The sequence below is a fragment of the Astyanax mexicanus genome, chromosome 9 (assembly GCF_023375975.1).
Source record: "Astyanax mexicanus isolate ESR-SI-001 chromosome 9, AstMex3_surface, whole genome shotgun sequence".
Classification (NCBI taxonomy): Eukaryota; Metazoa; Chordata; class Actinopteri; order Characiformes; family Acestrorhamphidae; genus Astyanax; species Astyanax mexicanus.
In genome coordinates this window covers 5,044,767-5,072,273 of record NC_064416.1, presented here as the reverse complement: position 1 = coordinate 5,072,273, position 27,507 = coordinate 5,044,767, and the positions used below count along the sequence as shown (strand labels likewise).

The following is a 27,507-nucleotide window of genomic DNA, read 5'->3' as shown; positions in this document are numbered from 1 at the left end:
TTCCACTCACTGTGGCCACTTTATTAGAAACACCTACTCCACCTTGTGCTTCCACTCACTGTGGCCACTTTATTAGAAACACCTACTCAACCTTGTGCTTCCACTCACTGTGGCCACTTTATTAGAAACACCTACCTACTCAACATTGTGCTTCCACTCACTGTGGCCACTTTATTAGAAACACCTACTCAACCTTGTGCTTCCACTCACTGTGGCCACTTTATTAGAAACACCTACTCAACCTTGTGCTTCCACTCACTGTGGCCACTTTATTAGAAACACCTACTCCACCTTGTGCCTCTACTTCTACTCACTGTGGCCACTTTATTAGAAACACCTACTCCACCTTGTGCCTCTACTTCTACTCACTGTGGCCACTTTATTAGAAACACCTACACAACCACGTGCTTCCCAAACTCAGTGTGGCCACTTTATTAGAAACACCTACTCAACCTTGTGCTTCCATTCACTGTGGCCACTTTATTAGAAACACCTACCTACTCAACCTTGTGCTTTCACTCACTGTGGCCACTTTATTAGAAACACCTACCTACTTAACCTTGTGCTTCCACTCACTTTGGCCACTTTATTAGAAACACCTACTCCACCTTGTGCTTCCACTCACTGTGGCCACTTTATTAGAAACACCTACTCAACCTTGTGCTTCCTAAACTCACTGTGGCCACTTTATTAGAAACACCTACTCAACCTTATGCTTCCACTCACTGTGGCCACTTTATTAGAAACACCTACCTACTCAACCATGTGCTTCCACTCACTGTGGCCACTTTATTGGAAACACCTACTCAGCCTTGTGCTTCCACTCACTGTGGCCACTTTATTAGAAACACCTACCTACTCAACCTTGTGCTTCCACTCACTGTGGCCACTTTATTAGAAACACCTACCTACTCAACCTTGTGCTTCCACTGACTGGCCACTTTATTAGAAACACCTACTCAACCTTGTGCTTCCTAAACTCACTGTGGCCACTTTATTAGAAACACCTACTCAACCTTGTGCTTCCACTCACTGTGGCCACTTTATTAGAAACACCTACCTACTCAACCATGTGCTTCCACTCACTGTGGCCACTTTATTGGAAACACCTACTCAGCCTTGTGCTTCCACTCACTGTGGCCACTATATTAGAAACACCTACTCAACCTTGTGCTTCCACTCACTGTGGCCACTTTATTAGAAACACCTACCTACTCAACCTTGTGCTTCCACTGACTGGCCACTTTATTAGAAATACCTTTCAGTCCGTATTTATATCCCTTGAACTTTTTCTACATTTTCTCACCTTACAACCAAAAATGTAAATATATTTTGTTGAGTTTTAAAGTGATAGACCCACACAAAGTAGCACATCACTGTTAAGTGAAATAAAAATAATACATGGTTTTCAAAATAAGAATCAAATAGAAATTGTGCAAAAGTATTCACCCCCCTTTACTCTGACACCCCTAAATAAAATCCAGTTCAGTCAATTGCCTTTAGAAGTCACTTAATTAGTGAATCCATCTGTGTGTAATTTAGTCTCAGTAACATACAGCTGTTCTATTAAGGCCTTAGTGAACAGTCAGCATCATAAAGACCAGGTACCCGGTTTAAGTGAAGAAGTTCAAAGTAGGGTACGGTTATAAAAACATATCCCATGCTTTGAGCATCCCACGAAGCACTGTTCAACCCATAATCCAAAAATTGAAAAAGTATTCTACAACTACAAACCTACCAAGACATGGCAATGACCCACTAAAACTGACAGATCGAGCAAGGAGAGCATCATCTTGGCTGATCAGAGAAGCAGCCAAGAGGCCCATGGTCACTCTGGAGGAGCTGCAGAAATCCACAGCTCAGGTGGATCAGGAGAATCTGTCAACAGGACAACTATCATAAGTCATGTGCTCCACAATTTGGCCTTTAAGAAAGAGCGGCAAGAAGAAAACCATTGTTGAAAGAAATATATAAGAAGTGCTGTTTGCGGTTTGTAGCTACAAACTATGTAGAACCACGGGAAATATGTGGAAGAAGGTTCTGTGGTCAGACCAGACCAAAGTTGAACTTTCTAGCCTAAATGGAGCATGGTGTGTGGTGGAAAGTGAACACTGGTCGTCATCCTGAACACATAATTCCCACTGTGAAACATGGTGATGGCAGCATCATGCTGTGGGGAAGCTTTTCTTCCGCAGAGAAAGGGAAGTTGGTCAGATTTGATGGGAAGATGGATGGAGATAAATACAGGACAATCCTGGAAGAAAACCTGTTGGAGGCTGTAAAAGACTTGAGACTGGGAGGGAGATTCAGCTTCCGGAAAGACGATGACCCTAAACATACAGCCAGAGCTACAGTGAAATGATTTAGATCAGAGTATATTTATGTGTTAGAATGATCCAGTCTTAAATCACATTGAGCTTCTGTGGAGAAGCATACAAATTACTGTTCACAGACGCTCCCCATCCAACCTGACTGAGCTTCAGCTGTTTTATAAAGAAGAATGGGATAAAAATCTCTAAAAAGTCTCTAGATGCACAAAGCTGGTAGAGACCAACCCCAAACGACTCGCAGCTGTAATTGCAGCGAAAGGTGGGTCCATTGACCATTAGCAACATCTACTGCACATCTCCATTTACAGATATATCTTTACCTTGTATAGTAAGTTTTTTTATAGCCTTATATATTTTCTATTCTTCTTTGTTTTAATTTATGTTTAAATATGTTTCTTCTTGTATTGTGTTGTTGCTGCTGGATGCCTAAATTTCCTTCGGGATAAATAAAGTATCTATCCATCTATCTATCTATCTATCTATCTATCTATCTATCTATCTATCTATCTATCTATCTATCTATCTATCTATCATTAAGTATTGATATAGGGGGGCTGAATACCTTTGCACATGAGAATTTTCAGATTTTGATAAGACTCAAATGTTGAAAATCAGGTTTCATTTTTGCTCCACTTCACAATTACGCAATACTTTTGTTTGTCTATCACTTGAAATCTCAATAAAATACATTTAAGTTTGTGGCTGTAAGATGACAAAATGTAAAAAAAAAAAAAGGAAAAAAGTTCAAGGGGTATGAACACTTTTGCAAGTCACTGTACCTTGTCCTTTTTCTCTCTGGCCACTTTACTAAAAACACCTTTCGTTGTATGTCTACTCATTCACTTGTTTCTGAATATCTTTGTTTAAATCTTTAGCAGGGATGAAATAAATCCATAACTCACGTTTCCTTCATCATCCAGAACCTGGATCTGACCCGAGTCACACAGCTTCACCACGGCTCCTACAGGCACGTCGAACTCTCGGCCAGTCTTCAGGTCCAACCACACATAGTCCCCCTGAAACACAACAGATCAACAGAGTCCATATCTGGTTCTGGTTCTGGTTCTACACTCACAGTCGAAGAATGAAACACTGGCAAAAAATAGAAGGAAGTACTGCAATGCTATTCAAAAATGAGATGAAGGTACCAGGAACAATTCACTATTAAATATTTAGACTTAGATGCAAACTCAATACTAGATGTCTTAGTGAGCTGTAGAGGTTCAGAGAGTTGTAGAGGTTCCTAATGGAATATTCTCCAATATTATTACACAGGTCCTACAGATTGTGTGGTAGGGATGTTGGGAGTGTTGGTAGCTTGTCCAATAGCATCCCACACATTTTCAATCAGGGTTAGATCTGGTGAAGCAGCTGGACATAGTATAGTATCTTCAGTGTCTTCAATGCAAGTAGACAAGCATAGTCATGTTGGATAAGCGCAATGAAGTGTTCAGAAGAAGTTAAAAAATCTCATTAATGACGTAACGTTGGACTGTCAAAGTAAGGCTTCTGGATGATGGAAAGTGTTTTAAATATTGAAATGCATGAAAAAGGATGAGGATGTTGCTCTATTCTTGCTCAATAGGTTGGTATTCATGATTAACTTTTGCTGTTTTATAGAAATAGGTCAGTATTGTTTTGTTGTCCTGTTAGTGTTTGTTACAGACAATCACAACTGGTTTGCTAATTGTTGTAACAGTTTGCTAACCTAAAAGTTTCATGGATTTGGGAGGAAAAGCTTCTGAAGGTGCCCTAAAGGAAGAAATGTGTTTAAGTCCAAATTAACGTTCTTTAAAATCATATACAGCACCTTTAATGCACAATTATTAATGTTCTTGTATGCTCTATGGAATAATGTTGCTTGGCAGCCGTAGCCCACTGTTAATGAACTCTACACTGCTAGATGGATGGATCATTCACTGTTATGAACTGTAACTGTAACTCAGGTTTCTAACCACTAATAAAAATCATTAATTATTCATCCACCAAGCCGTGCAGTTCATTACCAGTAGTTTGTAGCTGCCTAGCAACATAACACTTCTAGTTACCAGTTAAAGACCATTAGTTAAAGAGCACGGAGTCAATCCTGCAGCAGAAAACAATCACTTGTAGTAAATGATTTCATGACACAGAAGCTTATCTCCGTAAGATCTACTTTTTGGCAGATGAAGTGAATGCAGTCATTTCAATGAAATATGTAATTGACTGGCCACTTCAGTACAAACCCATTTCACCCCTTGGCCCTACCCCTTGGACCTTTTAATTGGACCTACTCTTGGACCTACCCCTTGGACCCACTAATTGGACCTACTCCTCCGCCCTACTAATTGGACCTACCAATTGGACCCACTAATTGGACCTACTCCTCCGCCCTCTTAATTGGACCTACCAATTGGTCCTACCAATTGAACCTACCAATAGGAACAACTGGCCCTACCAATTGAACCTACCAATAGGACCTACCAATCGGCCCTGGCCCCCACCCTTAGACCCATCCCTTGGACCCACAAACTGGACCCACCAATTGGACCTACTAATTGGACCTACTCCTCCGCCCTACTAATTGGACCCACCAATTGGACCTACCAATTGGACCCACCAACTGGACCCACCAATTGGACCTACCCCTATGTCCGGATTCTTCTTAGTCTCAAGGGATAGGTTAGGCGAAGTGTTTGGGTTACATGGTCCTTCAAACTGATTTTTCAATGAGAATTATAAGCAACATGGCGGCACAAGGGACCCAAAAAAGTTATTATCTTACTTTTCCTTGTGAAAATTAAGATAACCACTATATTCCAATAGTTTAATATATAGTTTCAATGTTTTATGCCAATTGTCTTTAGAACAAGCATAAAAAAACAAATGTTAGCATCTCATATCAGTAGATACGTAGCTAGCCATCACTGACTGAAAACATCACACTAGACCTCGAGCAGTTTGGACTGTGTGTCTCTCCACTCTTCCTCCAGACTCTGATCCCTTGATTTACAAATGAAATGCAAAATTTACTGATGATCAGTGATGGTTTGGAGAGACATGTCATCTGCTGGTGTTGATCCACTGTGTTTTATTATCAAGTCTAAAATCAGTGCAGTTTTGTTTCCCACAAAATCTTACGGCACTTTATGCTTCTCTTTGCTGACAACTTTTATTGAGGTGAAGATTTCATTTTCCAGCAGGACTTGGCACACTGCCCACACTGCCAAAAGTACCAATTGGTCTTATATAATATTCTAATTTTCTGACTCTGACAATGATTTTTGGGTTTTCATGGACTGTAAGCCATAATCATCAACGCTAAAAGTTTCACATTTTCATCTGAATTACTGAAAAAAAGTAACTTTCAATTAAAAAAACAGATTTCATACCGGCAGCAGGGTGCTGTGTTTGAAGACAGTGTTGACGTTCCTCAGCAGGGCCCATTTGGCCTGATCCTTCTCATACAGCTCCACATAATCCCGTCGCTTATACATCCTCCACACAGCGAGCTCTCATCCATACATACAGCAAGTCCAAAACTACTCAGCCCAGCCTTCCACCACGACTAAAAACCCCTCACACACACATATACACATGTGCTCACTTCCTCAGCAGGTGTGTATGCGTGTCCGTGTTGAAGCTGTGTGAGAAAATTGACCATTTAGGCGAGGTACGTCCAGCAGAATCCCACTTTTCCTTAGTTTTTCCAGTAACTACAACATAGTTATCCACTTCTCTCCAACCTCCAGCACAGCCCAGACCCAGACCCCGTCCATCCACCTGCCCCAGGCTGACTGCTGCTACAAAAGGAGGGATGACTGAGGGGACGCTGGGTGTGGAGGTGGATCCCCTGATAATATACAGCTTTCTAATTAAGTAAATATACTCCAGGCAAATCAATACAGCCACAGGGAGAACCCTACACCCAGAGGACGCAGCTGTCACGTCCAGCCAGCAAACGTGGACCCAATCCTAGCAACCAGCGTCTGAATAATTCATCCAAACAAGCCTCGTCTCGGCCCTCGCCTTCCCCCGCGCCTCTGCTGCAGCATCAGACCGGCCGTCAGGACACTGAAACACTGAAAAACTTAGTGTTTAAACCTGGAAAGGTCTATATAACAATAGAATAATAAACCTGAACAATCAAAAAGACAGTGATGGTGTTCAGTGAGGGTGTTCACCTGTATATAACTCTATATAACTCTATATAACAATAGAATAAACCCAAATAACAAAGTCAGTGGTCAGTGAGTGTGTTCACCGCTATAACTGTTTATATGGGTTTAGTACTCTAATAATACAAAGTCAGTGGTCAGTGAGAGTATCTATTTGTAATTAACTCTATATAACATTAGAATACTAAACCCAAATAAACATAAAGCCAGTGGTAAATGCGTGTCTACCTAATTAACTCCATTAGTTTATTTGGGTTTAGTATTCTAATGTTATACAGAGTTAATTACAGGTGGTCACTCTCACTGACCACAGGTTTTTAGTTTATTATTCTAATGTTATATAGAGTTAATGGGTTTAGTATAACATCAGAATACTAAATGCAAATAAACAAAAAGTCAGTGGTCAGTGAGAGTATCTACCTGTAATTAACTCTATTTGGGATTATTTTAATGTTATATAGAGTTAATTATAGGTAGACACCCTCAATGACCTTTGCATTTGTGTTTGTTTATGTTTATTCTAATATTAGAGTTAATTACAGGTAGAAACTCTCACTGGCTATGTTTATTCTATAGTTTTATAAACACAAATGCAGAGGTCAGTCAGAGTATCTACCTATAATTAACTCTATTTGGGTTTATTCTAATGTTATATAAACATTAATAATGTCAGTGATCAGTGAGATTGTTTACCTGTAATTAACTCTATACAACATTAGAATACTGAACCCAAATAAACAGTCAGTGGTCATAGAGTGTGTCTATCTGAAACTATCCTTATACAGTATAACATTAGAATACTAAACCCAAATAAACATAAAATCAGTGGTCAGTGAGAATATCTACCTGTAATTAACTCTATATAAGATTAGAATAGACACTCTCACTGACTTTGTTTGAGTCTATTCTATTATTATATAAAGTCAGTGGTCAGTGATGAGTTTCTTCAATTTTACCAAATTGAAAACCTCTGGAATATAATCAAGAGGAAGATGGATGATCACAAGCCATCAAACCACCAAACTGAACTGCTTGAATTTTTGCACCAGGAGTAAAGCAGCATAAAGTTATACAAAAGCAGTGTGTAAGACTGGTGGAGGAGAACATGATGCCAAGATGTATAAAAACTGTGATTAAAAATCAGGGTTATTCCACCAAATACTGATTTCTGAACTCTTAAAACTTTATGAATATGAACTTGTTTTCTTTGCATTATTTGAGGTCTGAAAGCTCTGTATATTTTTTGTTATTTCAGGCATTTCTCATTTTCTGTAAATAAATGCTCTAAATTACAATATTTTTATTTGGAATTTGGGAGAAATGTTGTCTGTAGTTTATAGAATAAAACAACAATGTTCATTTTACTCAAACATAAACCTATAAATAGCAAAATCAGAGAAACTGATCTGTTCTCTTAATTTTTTCCAGAGCTGTATATAAATTGTAACCTAAAGCCTGTGCCATGATTTACGTCCTGACTGAAATGAGGCTGTTACAATCGTCCCAGATTACAGAAGGGGCCGCAGCTCATAAAAAACCCTCTAATGCAAATGAAGCCACTTTATGGGCTCAGTGTGTCTCTAAATTACAGACTCATCCAGCCGAGCGTCCACACTGCTGACCTCTACAGCCCATAAAACAGCCATCAAACCCCCCAGCAGCAGCACAGCTCACACACACACATAACTCACAACACAGGGAGGAGCCTGTGTCATACTCATACTGAACACACACACACACACACACACACACAGTGAAACAGATATTGTGAGCTGCTCAGAAAGCCTGTGGTTATGTGAACTCCCAATTTGAGGTAAATTATTCAGTGTGCGCAACTGATCACTATCAGTCACTACAGGCCTTCCAGGAGTGACATCAACACTTATGATGCTGCTCACTTTAGTCTGTTTCATCTCTACAAACAAACACACAAACCCCAACACACACACACACACACACACACACAAAACAAGGTTGTGGCTGCTTATAGGTAAAAATAGGTCCCTACTAATAAAAATAGCTACTGCCACTGTGATCAGGAGATCGCTGGTTTGAATCCCATTCATGCAGCTTGTCATCAGCTGCCAGAGCCCTGAGAGAGTGCACAATTAGTCTTGCTCTCTCTGGGTGGGTACAGTAGATGGCGCTCTTTCCCCTCATCACTCCTAGGGTGATGTCGATCAGCACAATGCTGCGTCTGTGAGCTGCTGTATCAGAACCGAGTCGCTGCGCTTTTCTCCGAGTGTTAGCGCTGTGATGCTACTCGGCAATGCTGAATCAGCAGCAGTTCAAAAAGAGGCAGTCTGATTTCTCATGTAGAGTTAAACAGCTGAGAGTTGATTTTCACTCTCAAAGTTTAATTTTAACTCTTTCAGTGTTAAATGGTGCTCAGTGTTGGAGTTATTTGACAGAGTTGAATATTTTAGTGTTAGTCCCACTAAACACAATAAATACTGTTCAACTCCACAGAGATTTAATTAAACTTCGCCCAGTTAAACACGTTATTTGCATAATGGGTGTGTCCCCCATATCCTAACTTACCATCAGTGTGAAATCTTGCCCACCAGGGCTACCTTTCATTGGGTATTGTGTTATATTTTGTTTAATGGTTGTTTGTCTAGCCAATATATTGTAGGCTATAAGAGCAAGTTACCATCCTTTGTACAGTAAATTGTGATAAAGTGTTGGTAATGCACTAAGAAATACAATGGAAAATGACACGCTAACCTGTCCTGAATAATAATTAAATAATAAAAAGTCATATTAGTTGACTAATCTTGTTTTAATTTAGGAAGTTAAAGAAATACAAATGTGAGTTAAAAAGGAACTCTGGCAAGGTGTTAAATGTTGAACTATTTTGAAAGTGTTGATTTAACTCCAAAGAGTGTGGAGCTATATAAACCCTGAAAAAGAGTTAAAATCAACTGTGTGGGAGTTCATTTAACACTTGCCTTTTTGCTGTAGGGGGAGTCCTAAGAAGTGAGGTTGGGTAATTGGCCATATAAATTGGGGAGAAATTGGAATAGAAATTAGAAGAAAAAAAATATATAGAAATGCCTGATTTCAGAAATAATCCAGATTTAATGGCACTTCTTGTCGGTCTGCCCACTGGGGGGTGGGGGTTCAGACTAAGTTTTCAATTCTATCTCTATAAAGCTTAAAGTGAAGTAATAAACATAATAAAAAAGAAATAATTACGGCTGAAGACCAAGTTTTCAAGATGCAGTCAAGAGAGGCTGATCGGTCATCATCTTTGTGAACAATTATTTTTAATTGTTTTTCTTTCTTTCTTTTTTTTAAAAACACTCACAATTTCCTCCCCCCTTCCTGACAGCGCCACCCAGGCATATCAATATACTTTCGCCTCTAAAGAGAAGAAAAAATAAATAAATAAATAAATAATAATAATAATAATAATAATAAAATAAAATAAAATAAACGTATAATAACTCCAGCAATCAGTCATAACAGTCCACTTTTGAAAGTTCACTTTAGTACAAGAAGCAGCTTCACCTTTTCAAAGGCGTTCCGCCACCTTCTCAATGTCCTGGCACCATGTATCTGGGCTGTTGATAGCTCCATAGATACAGTTGTGGTCAAAAGTTTACATACACTTGTAAAAAAACATAATGTTATGGCTGTCTTGAGTTTTCAATAAGTTCTACAACTCTTATTTTTCTGTGATAGAGTGATCGGAACACATACATGTTTGTCACAAAAAACAGTCATAAAATTTGGTTCTTTCATAAATTTATTATGGGTCTGCTGAAAATGTCACCAAATCTGCTGGGTCAAAAATATACATACAGCAACAAAATTTGTCAATTTTGGTGATGTAGCGAGTTGTGTCAATCAAATTAGCTTCATGTCATGGCCTCTTCACTTCTTGTAAGTGATTCTGATTGACTACAGCTGTTGACTTCTCATGAGCCCATTTAAATAGGGCTCATTTGACCCAGTGATTAGACTCAGCTACAAAAGCTACAATGGGAAAGTCAAAGGAACTCAGTGTGGATCTGAAAAAGCGAATTATTGACTTGAACAAGTCAGGGAAGTCACTTGGAGCCATTTCAAAGCAGCTACAGGTCCCAAGAGCAACTGTGCAGACAATTATACGCAAGTATAAAGTGCATGGAACAGTTGTGTCACTGCCACGATCAGGAAGAAAACGCAAGCTATCACATGCTGCCGAGAGGAGATTGGTCAGGATGGTCAAGAGTCAACCAAGAATCACCAAGAAGCAGGTCTGCAAGGATGGAACACAGGTGTCAGTCTCCACCTGCAAGGATGGAACACAGGTGTCAGTCTCCACAGTCAAGCGTGTTTTACATCGCCATGGACTGAGAGGCTGCCGTGCAAGAAAGAAGCCCTTGCTCCAGAAAAGGCACCTTAAGACTCGGCTGAAGTTTGCTGCTGATCACATGGACAAAGATAAAACCTTCTGGAGGAAAGTTCTCTGGTCAGACAAAACAAAAATTGAGCTGTTTGGCCACAACACCCAGCAATATGTTTGGAGGAGAAAAGGTGAGGCCTTTAATCCCCGGAACAACATGCCTACTGTCAAGCATGGTGGTGGTAGTATTATGCTCTGGGGATGTTTTGCTGCCAGTGGAACTGGTTCTTTGCAGAAAGTAAATGGGATAATGAAGAAGGAGGATTACCTCCAAATTCTGCAGGAAAACTTAAAACCATCAGCCCGAAGGTTGGGTCTTGGGCGCAGTTGGGTGTTCCAACAAGACAATGACCCAAAACACACATCAAAAGTGGTAAAGGAATGGCTAAACCAGGCTAGAATTAAGGTTTTAGAATGGCCTTCCCAAAGTCCTGACTTAAACCCCATTGAGAACATGTGGACAGTGCTAAAGAAACGGGTTCATGCAAGAAAACCATCACATTTAGCTGAACTGCACCAATTCTGTCAAGAAGAGTGGTCAAACATTCGACCTGAAGCTTGCCAGGAGCTTGTGGATGGCTACCAAAAGCGCCTAGTTGCCGTGAAAATGGCCAAGGGACATGTAACCAAATACTAATGTTGCTGTATGTATATTTTTGACCCAGCAGATTTGGTGACATTTTCAGCAGACCCATAATAAATTTATGAAAGAACCAAATTTTATGACTGTTTTTTGTGACAAACATGTATGTGTTCCGATCACTCTATCACAGAAAAATAAGAGTTGTAGAACTTATTGAAAACTCAAGACAGCCATAACATTATGTTTTTTTTACAAGTGTATGTAAACTTTTGACCACAACTGTATTATGTCCAGTAAGGTTTGAGTCCAAATATTTCTGCACAACTGAAATGTGAAATCCCAGCGTTTTGTCAATAGAAGTTTTGCAGCTGTAAAAGCTGCCAACAGCAAATTCCTCTGCCATGATGACAGATTAAGATTAGAGAAGTTGTTTAGAAAGAATAAGTCTGGAGTTAAAAGTAGTTCTTCCTCAATAAGAGTGGATATATCCAATGTCAATTGACTCCAGAACGTTGATAATATAGGACAGGACCAGAAATATTGCATAAAAGTTCCTAATTCCCCTAGGCAACACGCATCACATAAGGGAGAATTTGTCAGTTGCATGTGGTATCGCTTCAATGGAGTTAAATATGCTCTATGTATACATTTCCAATGGACTGCTTGGTGATTTGGATTTTTTGAGGATATGAATGTTAAACCCCAAATATGGTCAGGAGAGATGTTTTGTAAATCGTTATTCAGGTCATTTTTCCATACCGGGATAATTGACAGAGGGGTGTATGTAGATTTCAGTAAAAAAGAGTAAATGTTAGAGACCGAATTTACAGGGTGGTGTCATCACCCTGTAAAATTAACCTGCGCAAAGGATGTATGGGTAGCTTTGTGTTTGTTAAAACCCCATTAGCACGAAGTGCTGATCTAATTCGTAAATACATATAAAAAGCTGATCGGTCATCTTCCATGAAAAGTCTCTCTGACCACACAAGCAAAATACACCAATTTTTATACCTACAGAAAACAGAGATCACATGAATAGGTGGGACTTAATAGCCCCTCCTTTGTAGACTATGAGATCACCTTCTGAACCTTCGAAAACCAAAACACATCTGTCTGAGTCAGCGCTTTCACTCCCTGCAGGTGTATAATCTCTGAGGTACAATGCTCCCAGTGTGTCTCACTGACACTGTGGCTAATTTACAGCCAGATACATTACATTACATTACATTACATTTGGCAGACGCTTTTGTCCAAAGCGACTTACAATATTGAAGTGCAAATAATAGAAGAGGTTAAGTACAAAAATAATAGAAGTTAAAAATAAAGCATCTATAGATAGGGCCTTAAGGAGGTCAGAGGGAAATAATGGGATAGAGGAGTAGAGAAGAGGAAGAAGGAGATGAGGTTAGAATTAGTTAGTGTGTTAGAGGTGTTAGGAGAGTAAGTGCTCTTTGAAGAGCTCTGTCTTCAGGAGTTTATTAAAGATAGTGAGAGATTCTCCTGATCTGGTAGTAGAAGGTAGTTAGTTAGAGGTGTTAGGAGAGTAAGTGCTCTTTGAAGAGCTCTGTCTTCAGGAGTTTCTTAAAGATAGTGAGAGATTCTCCTGATCTGGTAGTGGAAGGTAGTTAGTTCCACCATTGGGGAACTCTGTATGAGAACAGTCTGGATTGCTTTGTGTGAATGTTTGGCAAAGCGAGGCGACGTTCATTGGATTTTATATATATATATTTTATATATATATATTATAGATATCTCCCAGGCAGCCTTGAGCACACCGGCTCTTAAACTCAAACAATTGGGTAAATGTGTTAAACTGCATCTCCTGATAACTTGAAGCCATCAGTTAAATGGGTTTCTGTCTTGAACCTTAAAATCCCACAGAATTACTAGTAATAGGGGGAGTCCTAGTTGGGTAGAGGGTTAGGTAATTGGCCTTGTAATTAGAAAAAAAAATACAAAAAATAGAAGTAAAAAATATAAAAATATAAACTACTTTTAAATCTATTAAAATTGTTACACAACTGAAATTCAGTGTTTGGTATTATTTTGCCGTTGTTACATGCTCAGCGATGTTGGAAAGCATTTACATTACAACTTTTGTAAAGAGACCACTTCAAAAAAATTATAAGTTTCTTTGATTTTACCAAATTGAAAAACTCTGGAATATAATCAAGAGGAAGATGGATGATCACAAGCCATCAAACCACCAAACTGAACTGCTTGAATTTTTGCACCAGGAGTAAAGCAGCATAAAGTTATCCAAAAGCAGTGTGTAAGACTGGTGGAGGAGAACATGATGCCAAGACGCATGAAAACTGATTAAAAACAGAGTTATTCCACCACATATTGATTTCTGAACTCTTAAAACTTTATGAATATGAACTTGTTTTCTTTGCATCATTTGAGGTCTGAAAGCTCTGCATCTTTTTTATTTCAGTCATTTCTCATTTTCTGTAAATAAATGTTCTAAATGACAATATTTTTTACTGCGTTCTGTTTTTTTACCATTTTATCAAACAAATATTGTAATATTTTTATTGTATTAGAAATATATCCTACCAAATACATACATTAGACAGTGTTTTTTTTACTATAACAACAAGGTAGAGTAAGCATACCACATTGTGTTTTGCTGTATTTACTATAAACCAAGCAAAATGTATTATAGCTAAATATACTTACTTATATTTCTTCACTAATATAGCCTGCTAAACATACTTTATTTCACCATAATCACCATAATAATCAAAATAAATCATAATAAATCTATTACACACGTTTTTACACCATAACTAACAAGCTAAAGATAATACACTGTTTTATTATAGTATTGTTTTATTGATGCTATTATGATTAGTTTTACTAACCAATCAGGAATATGTAGTATTCTTTTCACTATAATACACATCTAAATACACTGTATGTGTGTAAAGTCCTGTAGACAGATATAAAAAGGTAACAGGTTGCCCCCTACTGTTAGAATTACACTAACACTGGCTGTACTACATCTGTAGCTCTGTGTTCTCTATCTGTATACTGTTAAAAAAGGCTTTTCCCATTTTTGAGTCATGTAGGATGTGAATCATGTAGTAACTTAAAAGTGTTAAACAAACCAAATTACTTTGTGAAATATTTAGGTGCTCTTATCTGAGGAGCTGTAAGTTAACTTATGGTTTCTGAGGCTGGTAACTCTGATTAACTTATCCTGTACAACAGAGGAAACACTTTCTCTTCCTTTTCTGTAGCAGTCCTGATGAGTGCCAGTTCCATCATCATAACGTTGTTGATGGTCTTTGCTGTGATTGCACTTAAGGATAATTTCAAAGTTCTTGAAATGTTTTAGATTGACTGACTTTCGTTTCTTAAATTATTTTTTATTTATTTAGTTGAGTAGTTGTTGCTTCTCATAATCTGGATTCGAACATTACTCAAATATTCACTATTCACTGTATACCTGTAACTCTACCTCTTCACTACTTTACTTTAACTGATGCTCTCAAACTTTACATTAAGAGACAAGAAATTCAAGTAATTAACTCTTGATGAGTTCAGCACAGCTGTTAACTGAAAGCCTGAATTCCAGGTGACTCTACCTCAAAAAGCTGACTGAGAAAATCCAGCAGAGATGTTCAAAACAGTCATCTAAACAAGAGCTACTTTGAAGAATCTAACATGTAAAACATATTCCGTTTTGTTTAACATTTTTATTGTTTAGTAAATAATACATATGTTTTTTTCATAGTTGTGATGACTTTAGTATTAATCTATAATACAGAACTTTTTAAATAATAAAGATTGAACTTTAGGTGTGTCCAAACTTTTGCCTGGTACTGTATATAGTGAGTACTACAGTAGGGAGTGTACACAATGTTAAATGACTTTAGTGGGTGTTGTTTTGTGCATTTAAAAATGAGCAGGGAAATAACAAATGATGACGATGATTCTACATAAAGAAACAAAAAACGTTTCTTTACGCTTAAACTTGCGATTTTTAATTTAACAGCACAGCTCTCTTTTTAAAGGATATAAATTGCAAAAATATATATATATTTTATTAATATCTGAAATAAAATAATACTACACATTCAGTTAAAAACAACAAAAAAAAAACATTCAATCCAATGATCTCTCTTAAAACATTAAACTTCCAACCTGCCTTTAGTGTTCTTTACATATTAATAAAACTTTATACTGATGATATTTTCAGAAAGGTGTGTGATGTAATCTTATGTGATAATATTCATATAATAAGATCGTATTAAGCATATTGTCCACCTCTACTCACTTTACAAACTAAAACTAAGACTAAGTGTTGCGATCCTTATTGCTATCCTACACCCCGTGAACAGTCTATTTTCACACCTTGAGCCCGCACTGTTAAAATAGCGTCTATAGAGTTTAGGAATAAATCTACACTGATGGTTTGGTGTGGTGGTCTGGAAGTGAGGTGTGTTCAGGTAAATTTCTGGTGTGTTTTTATATATTTTGGTGGTGGAAAACACAAGAGCTCCACTGACTGATTAAAACCCTGACAGCAGTCAACAGTCAACAGTCAGAGTCCATTCCTATAGGTGTGTCAAGTGTGCTGCATACACCCCCGCTCAATAAACATACTCCCGACTTTTAACTCAACAATAAACAGAATAAAGAATAAAATAACATTACTGTTCTCTTAAATGAGCTGCTGGTGTATCTTCACAGCATGAATGTATGTGCAGGTCAGCACAGTGCCGCTCTGTTAAGATAAGAATGTGCCAAAGTCAGAGCTCACCTGCCTCTTAAAGCGAATGACTACTGGAACATTGATTGGTTTATTTCAAGTTACGCGCAAAGTTAACCACACCCATTATTAATTAAGAGAATTAGTACATGCCTTTTGCGTGTTTTCAGCCACACAAGGCTTATTTTTTGCAACCTAACGATACCAAAGACACACAGACATGCCCTAAATTCAGTTGCACAATACACAATTGCGCCATATATCGCTAAAATAAGGCTCTAAATCTTCCACAGTCTGAGCTTACCTGTACTAGTGTGGCGTATCTGTAGCTGAGTCTGCGAGTCCCCCTCTCCGCCATGACCTCAATCACTGTTACTTACTGCATCAACATCTCCAACCTCCAACACTGATCACCACAAACCTACACACTACCAGTGATCAACCTCTGCTGATAAACTCAGATCTGGAAATCCTCACTGTCTGAGTCTGTTCTGTCCCTGCAGTGGAAACTGGACATTCCACAAAAAACGCAAACAAAATCTGAACAGTCCCTCTCTGAACTGAAAAGAAGATGCTGTCAGAGACAATTAGAGTGTCAGAAAGGCTGACAGCCTCAAACACTGCATTCAGTACTGATGAAGAAAGCTCCAGCGGCCCGGAAAATACCCATCCCCTGTTCAGATCACACCAAATTACAGAGCTGCAGACAGCAGATTCGCCCGGATAAACTATAGCAATCATCAGAGGTACTAGTGCATCTCAAAAAATGAGAATATCATCGTAAAGTTGCTTTATTTCAGTAATTCAATAAAAAAATGTGAATCTCATATTATATAGATGTATTAAACACAGAGTGATCTATATTAAGCATTTATTTATTTCACTGTTGATGCTTATGGTTTACAGACAATGAAAACCGCAAAAATCAGACCAATTGGTACTTTTGACAGTGTGGGCAGTGTGCCAAGTCCTGCTGGAAAATGAAATCTAACCGCATCTCCACAAAAGTTGTCAGTAGAGGGAAGCCTGAAGTGCTGTAAGATTTTGTGGGAAAACAAAACTGCACTGACTTTAGACTTGATAATAAAACACAGTGGATCAACACCAGCAGATGACATGACTCTCCAACCCCTCCCATTGTAAGAAATTTAAAATGCTAATCATATTCATATTGGTGGTGTCTATCAAAATACTAGTATATATATTTGTATGTTTGAGGGAAGATAAAACCAACATGGGGCACTGGAATAAAGAATGGATGATAAACTGGAGAGAGGAAACTTTTTTTACTTTATTATAAACATCTCAGCTTGGTTGTAAGGATTTCTGAATTAGAACCTAATTAGCTGAGTATAAAAGAGCGTTTTTACAAGTGTAGTTGGTTTCCATGGTCTGGATCAGTTGATGAGTTTGTTTATTTAGAGCATTTTTCCCTCTGTTTGGTTTGGTTTCACACAGGCATATAAACCTAAACGCACCAAAATGTCGCAGCTGTGAGCAGTGTACACTTTTTGTGTGTAAACAGCGTGGAGCGGTTTATTATCCGGTTAGTATATCAGATTAAACTGCAGATTTGCTCAATTAAAAAGAAGAATGTTTGATAGCTGGGTCGGATCAAGACCAGATCACGTTTTAACCACAAGCAAACCACTCCAGAAAAAAAAAAAGTGTGCGCGTTGGGTGGGGGTGGGGAGGATTATGGCAGAAGATGGGAGACCTTTTTTGGCACTCTTTGATTAAACTTTTAATAGAACATAAACCATTATAGACAGCTCAATAAAGTTTTTGGCTGCTTATGGACAGGACAGTGAAAACAAGTGGTTTTGGGGCCCAAGTATCTACTTTCAGATTAGCCATTAACCACTAGGGTACCCTGGGACCCTCAAAATATGCAGAAATTGCATTTAATGGTCACTGTGAAAAAAGTTTAAATACTTATTCTGCTATATTAGTCTCTGCTGCTCCATGCTGTTTACATGTGCACTATGTGCAGCGCTCACTGCTCGCAACCGCAGCACTCTGTTTAATACATCTGCACTGCACCCATTGAAAACAGCAAATTTTCAGCGTTCTGTGCTAAATCAGCTTTACACTGCACAGATATACAGATATACACACTGGAACACAGAATCTACTCTCTAAATTTACTTTATTGCTCCCAGTCAGCTCTGACCAATCAGAGGGGACAATAGTTGTTGTGAATAAATCAGATAAAAAAAAAAATTTATCGATTGACACCACAAATACAGGCACAAAATGAGCCATTCTAATAAACAACCAATATATATCAACAATTTCTCATTTTTTCCTTTGCAAGTCATTTTATTTGAAAGTGATTTAAAAAAATTGTAAATCTAAAAATTTTCTTCCAAAAGAATGAATGGTTTGTATACAGTTATTTATTGGAAGGGCTTAAGTACAGAAGGAGAGCACTGTGAGTATAAACAGAATAAAGCATGGCAGCGTAGTGCACATTCTGGGCTGTGATCAGATTAGCGCTAATTGGTTAACAGTGTTCAGGCTGCTCTTTGTTGAAGCTGCTCTATTTCTGGAGCGCTGAGTTTACACGTAAGATGTGCTGCTGATTATAACTGCTGTAAAATGTGTGTAAAGTGATTTAGACAGAAGCTCTACCTGCTGCAGAATGACCATGACTGCAGAGCTTCTGATTAATCCTGAACATCAGACAGCAGAACGTGAGGACCTGAGAGAGAGAGGAGACACAGAACAGTGAGTTATTGTTGTATAGAAATATACAACAATACAAAATCAGCTTTAACACAGATATGTTGTACTGAATATAAATTAAATCAAATTATGTTTAGATTTCAGAATATACTGTAAAATCTATGACATGCAGGGATCACTTAAAAATTTGGCGTTTTCTTAGATTTTACCTAATTGAAATCCTCTGGAATATAATCAAGAGGAATTTTTGCACCAGGAGTGTAAAGCATAAATGTATCCAAAAGCAGTGTGTAAGACTGGTGGAGGAGAACATGCCAAAATAATGAAAACTGTGATTAAAACCAGGGTTATTCCACCAAATATTGATTTCTGAACTCTTAAAACTTTATGAACATGAACGTGTTTTCTTTGTATTATTTGAGGTCTGAAAGCTCTGCATCTTTTTTTGTTATTTCAGCCATTTCTCATTTTCTGCAAATAAATGCTCTAAACTACAATATTTTTATTTGGAATTTGGGAGAAATATTGTCTGTAGTTTATAGAATAAAACAACAATGTTCATTTTACTCAAACATAAACCTATAAATAGCAAAATCAGAGAAACTGATTCAGAAACTGAAGTGCTCTCTTAATTTTTTTCCAGAGCTGTATATAAGAATAAGTCACACACACCCCAACACACACAGCAGGTGGCATCAGGTCACTGTTTGTCATTTGAACCCAAACAAAAACATCCTTCCCTGATCTCCTAATTACTTCTATTTAGGAAACCATACCACAGAACATGCCAGAAACTGCATACAGAAATATATGAGAGTCAAACATATATACAGTACCAGTCCAAATTTTGGACGCACCTTAAATTCACTGTTTTTTCATTATTTTAAAATGTTCTGCATTGTAGATTAATACTAAAATCATCTAATCACCAAACTATGAAGAGAAATTAACCTGGATTTAAGTAAGTAAATGATGTGGGGTCGGTTGATGCTGCAGTTGGTCTGCAGGTTTAGGTTCAGCAACAGTATGTGCTGAAAGAATGAGGTCAGCTGACCTCTATACCTGAATATACTGAATATAGACCAGGTTATTCCATAAATGGATTTATTCTTCCCTGATGAACACGACCATATTCCAAGATGAACAATGTCAGGATTCATGGAGCTGGAATTGTGAAAGAGTTCAGGGTTCAGGGAGCATGAGATCATCATTTTCACACATGGATTGAGAGAGAGTTCACCACAGAGTCCAGAGCTTAACCTCATTGAGAATCTTTGGGATGTGCTGGATGGAGAAGAGAGGCTTTGTGCAGTGGTCAGACTCTACCATCATCAATGCAGCTGCAACACTGGATTGAAATAATGAAATAAATTTTGTGATATGGCAGAAGCTTATAGAAACAATGCCAGAAAGATTGGCTGGGCAGTCAAACTGCATTGGTTTTGCGTGGCTCAATATGCCCTTAATAAGCATTAGCCTTGGAATTTGAGGATTGAGACATAAAATGTGTGAAAATAACAATTAAAATAAAATGTACTGTCTGTGGCATCTAAGACCTTTGGGAGATGATTATAAGACAATTTAAGGATCTGCAGATACCCTGTATAACCAGATATAGAAGAATATACTCTGCATATGCTTCTATATCTATTTGCATTATGTTATATGTACATAAACACACATGCATGCATTCTCACATAATGCATAATCCACTATGAATGCAGATGATTTGTCTGCATTTTTTAAAACAGCAAAGAAAGAAAAAGGTGTAATTAAGCACCTCTGTGTGCTTTTGTGTTCAGGGGTGGGAATTTAAACTGTTTCAATTACAAAAGCAGCTGATTGTTTATTCAGCTGGAACTGATTACTGCTATAACTCAACCACACTGGGTGAATATTCTTCTCCATGGCCTGAAGTACACTAAATATACAGCACCTCTAATCCTGCCCAAACCCACAAATCACCCCCAGAATCATTCTACTCCTCTAAAAACAGAGTTTAATCTACTGATCCTGAAAATACAGACTACTCCATGCCGTCTGCTCCCCTCTTTACACCCAGCTACCCTCCGCACACGACTGCAGGCCAGACCAGCGTAAAGACCTGCCCCCGGTTCCTGGTAGAGTCTCGGTAATGTGGCGACGACACGCCGCGGTGAGCAGGCTAAATGGGGAGTCATGCATGCCTCCATCAATATTTCAGCATCTAATTAAACTGGCGGAAGGCTGGACATAAAGGCTGCAGTCAGTCGGAGCAGAGGGCAGGGCGAAGTGGGCCAGAGGAGCAGATCTACACACCTACACACACTACAGGGGTTGGACAATGAAACTGAAACACCTGTCATTTCAGTGTGGGAGGATTCATGGCTAAATTGGAGCAGCCTGGAGGCCAATCTTCATTAATTGCACATTACACCAGTAAGAGCAGAGTGTGAAGGTTCAGTTAGCAGGGTAAGAGCACAGTTCTGCTTAAAATATTGCAATGCACACAACATTATGGGTGACATACCAGAGTTCAAAAGAGGACAAATTGTTGGTGCACGTCTTGCTGGAGCATCTGTGACCAAGACAGCAAGTCTTTGTGATGCATCAAGAGCCACGGTATCCAGGGTAATGTCAGCATACCACCAAGAAGGACCAACCACATCCAGCAGGATTAACTGTGGACGCTGTAAGAGGAAGCTGTCTGAAAGGGATGTTCGGGTGCTAACCCGGATTGTATCCAAAAAACATAAAACCACAGCTGATCAAATCACGGCAGAGTTCAATGTGCACCTCAACTCTCCTGTTTCCACCAGAACTGTCCGTCACCACAATAAATTATTGTGGTCAAAAACCAGGTGTTTCAGTTTCATTGTCTAACCCCTGTATATCGTAGTAATCTCGCTCCCAGCTAACAACATCTGATTAGTAGAAGGTTTTATATATAAATATGTTTAATACGTTTATTTTTTTGCACTGGTTGAGCAGGAGATAGCTAAAGGCTAACCGGTGACGCTAACTGTATTTCTGAGCTGAAATAATCACTGTCTTTTAATAACAGATTAATTTTTTAGTGCTGGTTAGAGTTGGTAGGATCTCTGATTTGTTCTTCAATGTTGATTATGGCTGTAGTTCACCTGAGATATTTACTTATTACATTCACAATGCCGGAATGCAGCTGTTGGCCCGATGCTAGCTAGGCTAACAGACTGCAGATGTTACTGGAGATGGCTAATGGCGATGCTAATTGTATTTCCGAACTAAATTAATCACTGTTTTTAATAACAGATGGTTGTGGCTTTGTGCTGGTTAGTGTTCGTAGATGACTATAGTTTACTCCAGTCTGTAGTTATAATACCTTTATAACACCAGAATGCAGCTGTGGGTTCAGTGCTAGCTAGGCTAACAGACTGCTGGTGTTAATCTGTTCACCCCTCGGACCCCTGAATTTACAAATATTACATGTAGCCGTTCTGCTGTTTGGCGTTTCCAACCCGTTACAGCGGGTTTATTGTTCAGCTCAAGCTGCGGGCTGGAATATGGATAGTAAATTGGATCGGCCGCAGTCACCTGATATCCGATACATTAAATTGCGTCAATATCAGCCCCGATGCCAATACTGTATCGGATCAGTCCCATCTGTATTTATTTATTTATTTATTCAACAGGGACAATGTACATTGAGCAACGTTTTAGTTTCTACATCAATGTAAACGTGCCAGAGTTTAAGCTTAAAAGCTAATTTTCACCTGTCCCTAGGCAGGTTATTGTAGAAAACCAGTGTCAACAGCTCAAGTAACATTTTGCTTTGTTTGTTCTGTCTGCATCGATGTTAAATAGGTCCAGTTCTCAATAAAAATTCTAAATTGTAAAAATTCATTTAGGCTATTTAGTTTATTTAGAGGTGAAAAACTGTGAAAATGAATTATAACCTACAAAAAATCTTGTTTAATGGTAGCTTTTATTCAAGTTTCTGCCAAATGCTTGGTTTTGTCTACTGCACACACATTTCTGTCACCGAATCACGGTAATTTAAAAGCATTTATTTAAGTGTTAAGAAGTGCTTTTGCTTGTGAAACTGTTCAGCCTTATTTCCAAAATTGTTGGCTTTCGCTAGTGGGTGGGGCTTAAGTCATACATATTTTGCGTTTACACATATTAAGAGTTACGAATGCAATGTAGCAGTTTTGAGGGATTGGAATTGGTCACTGAAACAAGGATCATTCAATCATACTCCAATATTTAGCCTTATCTAACAAAAATGAGTGTGACCGGAGCCTAAAACACCTTTACCCAGGAGAAAAACGTTGAAACGCACAGCTTACATGCTTTAATTCTAAATAAAAATCTGTATTTTGTACTGTCCTGATCAAACACACTAACCACAAACTGTCTGATACAGTTTAACACAATAGGAAATGTAGTATTTTTACAGCCCTAAAAAGCATACAGAGTAATGTCATTTAATCTATATTATTTGTGCATGTAGAAAAAAAACTGTATAATATAATAAATGCAGTGTTTATATTTATATAAACATAATAAATTAGAACTTGCCTTGCAGCATAAGGTCAGCAGGACACTGGAAAGCAGGAGAAACACTGCTGACCAGCTGAAACAGTGAAAGAGAACAGGCCACTGAGTAGTTAATAATTATCACTGTTTATAATTAATAGTTGGTCTGTCCATTTCTCCAACAAATATGCAAAACTTTACTTTAGATTGTCCTTGAGGCCAAATTTCCAACTAAAAATTTTTGCCCCCCAAAAAAAATAATAATTTAGTTGTGCCAAATTCAAGCTTTACTGATTACTGATAACAAGTCTTTCACATCTATATGGAGGAATTTAGTTCCACTCTTCTTTACATAATTATTTTAATTCTGACACATTGTTTAAGATCATCTACAGCATCTCAATCAGACTTTAACTAGACCCCCTAAAACCTTCATTTAGTTTTGTTTTTTTTAACTCATTCAGAGGTGAACTTGTTAGTGTAATTTGGGTCATTGTCCTGCTGCAGAACCCAAGTACACCTGAGCTTGAGGTCACAAACAGGTGGACTGATATTCTCCTTCAGGATTTTCTAACAGCAGAATTCCTGCTTCCATCTATTACAGCAAGTTTATCCAGCAGCCCCAGACCATCACACACACACACAGTACCACCACCATGTTTTACTACGTTCAGTATGATTGATGTTCTTTTTCTGAAATTATGTGTTTTATAGTTTTACTCCAGATGTAATGGGACACACACCTTCCAAAAAGTTCCACTTTTATCTTGTCAGTCCAAAGAATATTTACCCAAAGTTCTGGAGAGCATCGAGATGTTAGTTGGTGAATTTGAGACGGGTGGTTTTGTTGTTTTTGGTCAGCAGTGTTTTTTTTATCTTGGAATTCTCCCATGGAGACCATTTTCACCCAGTCTCTTTCTTCTTATTATTGAATCAATAACACTGATCTTAACTGAGGCGAGTGAGATCCTGCAGTTCTTTAAATGTTGTTCTGGGTTCTTTTGGGATCTCCTGGATGAGTTCTTCATGCCCTTTTGGAGTAATTTCTTTAGGTCGGCCGGTCGCTCCTGGGAAGGTTCACCAGTGTTCCATGTTTTCTCCATTAGTGAATAATAGTGAATCACTGTGGTTCTCTGGAGTCTCAAAGCTTTAGAAATGACTTTATAACCGTTTCCAGACTGATAGATGATCAGTGACTTAGTTTTCTCATCTGTTGTTGAGTTTCCTCAGATGGGGGTATAATAATAATAATAATGTGCTGCTTTTTGAGATCTTTAATCTGCTTCATGTTGTCAGACAGATTCTATTTAAGTGATTTCTTGATTCTACAGGTCTGGCAGTAATAAAGCCTAGTTGTGGTTAGTAGTGTGATAATTTAACAGTTAATTTATGGAGAATAAACATTTTTTACAAAGGGCTAGACACATTTGGATATTATTTCCCCTTAATAAATGAAATACTCATTTAAAAAAACATTTTATATTTACTTAGGTTATTTTTGTCTGATATGAAAGTTTGTTTGATAATCTGAAAAATGTAAGTATGATAAAAATGCAAAAAAATAATTTCACACCACTGTATGGATTAAATCCTCCCAGTATCACAAATATCCTCTTGTGTGAGAGTTTCTGCAGTACAGCTGTTTTTATTCCCTGCAGTAAGTTGACTGTGTGAAATTGGAGCAGTGCTGAATGTTTCCTGATTCAGGCTTAATTCTATACGGTCATTTCAAGGACTCTGGATGAAGAATGTAAAATATCACTTTTGGAATGAGTTGGGGGTGAGGTTGGGTGTGGTGGTGACCATCCAAAATTCTGACCTCACTAATGAACTTTAATACAATCAAATGCTCACAGATATCCACCCTAAATCAAGTAAAAAGTTTAAAAACGGCAGAATAACTTTTTTAGCTACATAAAGTTTGGAGGTGTTCAGTAATGAACTCTAAAGCTACATGAAGTTTGGAGGTGATTTGAGTAAAATGGACATTGTTCAACATTTCTCCCAAATTCCAAATAAAATATTGTCATTTAGAGAATTTATTTGCAGAAAATGAGAAATGGCTGAAATAACAAAAAAAAAGATGCAGAGCTTTCAGACCTCAAATAATGCAAAGAAAACAAGTTCATATTCATAACGTTTGAAGAGTTTAGAAATTAATATTTGGTGGAATAGCCCTGGTTTTTAACTACAGTTTTCATGCATCTTGGCATCATGTTCTCCTCCACCAGTCTTACACACTGCTTTTGGATAACTTTATGCTTTACACTCCTGCTGCAAAAATTCCAGCAGTTCAGTTTGGTTTGATGGCTTGTGATCATCCATCTTCCTCTTGATTATATTCCAGAGGTTTTCAATTTGGTAAAATCAAAGAAACTCATCATTTTTAAGTGATCTCTTAATTTTTTTTCCAGAGCTCTAAGCCTAGGTTTTGTAACAGCGTAGGATTTTGCATTTAGCTTTAAGCGTTTTTGGATTTGAGAAGGTATTACATGATTTAATTTTATTTAGACATTTTAGCAGACTCCCATATTGGGAATGATTACGCGGATTAGCTGAGACAGCTTAATCACATATCTGCATATTTTCTTCTGCTTAGATCTGGACATATAATGTATACTATTTATACTATGTAATATACAGGCTTCATTTAGCAATATAGCAGAAACCTATACGAGTGTAGATACCTTCATCACTCTAATGGTAGTTGGTGTGGTGCAGTGGATAACACCAATATCTGCTAGTGAGCGATCACATCATGCGGGAGACTGGGGTTCAATTCCTGGTCTGGGTGAAGGAATGCTGTGCTACACCAATAAGAGTCCCTGGGCAAGACTCCTAACACTACATTAGTCCACCTCTGTAATAGAAATAACTATGTAAATTTAAAAATGTACCCTATAAAAATACTAGGCGCAAAAGTATAATTATTCAATTGAAAATAAACAATAAGCAAAATAAAGCGTAAAACATATAAAAAAAACTCTTTACAAACAACACACAACCTGGTCAAGATTCAATTTTACTGATTAAATATATATTAAAATGCATTCTATAACAGTGTGCTCAGATCAGATCAGTGGGCCAAAAAACTGGACCAGGTCATTTCTAGAAAGTGCTAAATAGAAAGTGAAGTTACAGGACTTTCTAAGGCTGCCACTGTTCTAAAAATTACTTTAAAAATAGATTTTAAACACAAATTTACAACACATGCGTTTAGAATAATAAAGTATTTATAAGATTTGCACCTGTGGAGCTTTCAAATTAGAGCTCTGTACCATCAAAACATTTTTATACAGTATCTGAAATAATAAAAAAATAACCAAATCCTGACTTCAGACTCTTATACAGACAGACAGACAGACAGACAGACAGATAGATAGATAGATAGATATCTAATCTGGAAACCTATATATTATATATTTTAGCTGAAACCCAGATACAGAGAACAGTGTGATAGTTTAGACAGTGCAGTGCAGTGGAGGATGGGTTGCCATGTTGTGACAGTAAGCAGATTTAAGCCTGAGAAAGCACTGGAACTCTTTAAGCTACAGGACAGCACTTACCTTCCCGCACTTCAGGTAGAGGCTGCTCCATTCAGGTGAGCTAAGAACAGGTAGACATCCTCACAGGTGAGTGTAGAGAGAGAGAGACGGAGAGAGAGAGCTGTGTGTGCAGGAGAGCCGGAGACGAAGGTGAATCTTTCTTATGTTGCCTGAAGTGACGGGACACTGACCGGGGCACCTGCTGCTCCTCCTGCCCCGTGGAGGAATTATCAGAGGCACTACACCCATTCACAGTCCTGATCCTCTCAGAGGAGGGAGGGGCGCAGCAGGGGGGCTGAGCAACATGGGACGTAAGCCGACCCCCCTAACCCCACCCCCTACGGTCCACTGCTGACAGCACACTGCAGGCAAACACACACACACACACACACACACACACACACACACACACACAAAACAACAAATAGACATATATAAATGTGTACATGTAAAGTTACAATACTTTTTATATCTATATATTTATTATAGGTGCATCTCAAAAAAATAGAATATCATTGAAAAAATTACTTTATTTCAGTAATTCAGTTCAAAATGTGAAACTCATATTATATAGATGTATTAAACACAGAGTGA

The 27,507-nt window shown here is 38.0% G+C and overlaps 1 protein-coding gene across 2 annotated transcripts in view; it reads right to left on the bottom strand.

The window, feature by feature from the left end:
• Positions 1-27,256, bottom strand: part of myo7aa (myosin VIIAa) — a 92,407-nt gene extending 65,151 nt beyond the window's left edge. The window contains exons 1-3 of one of the 2 annotated variants that reach the window (XM_049483715.1): positions 26,935-27,256; positions 18,818-18,887; positions 3,233-3,346 (exon numbers count right to left, since the gene is read on the bottom strand). In XM_049483715.1, the coding sequence (XP_049339672.1) occupies positions 3,233-3,346; positions 18,818-18,835 (132 nt within the window). In that variant the 5' untranslated portion in view covers positions 18,836-18,887; positions 26,935-27,256. Of the gene's footprint in view, positions 1-3,232; positions 3,347-5,701; positions 6,054-18,817; positions 18,888-26,934 lie in introns of those variants that run through there. The other variant, XM_049483714.1, reaches the window with a different exon arrangement.
• Between the last annotated feature and the right edge of the window lie 251 nt (positions 27,257-27,507).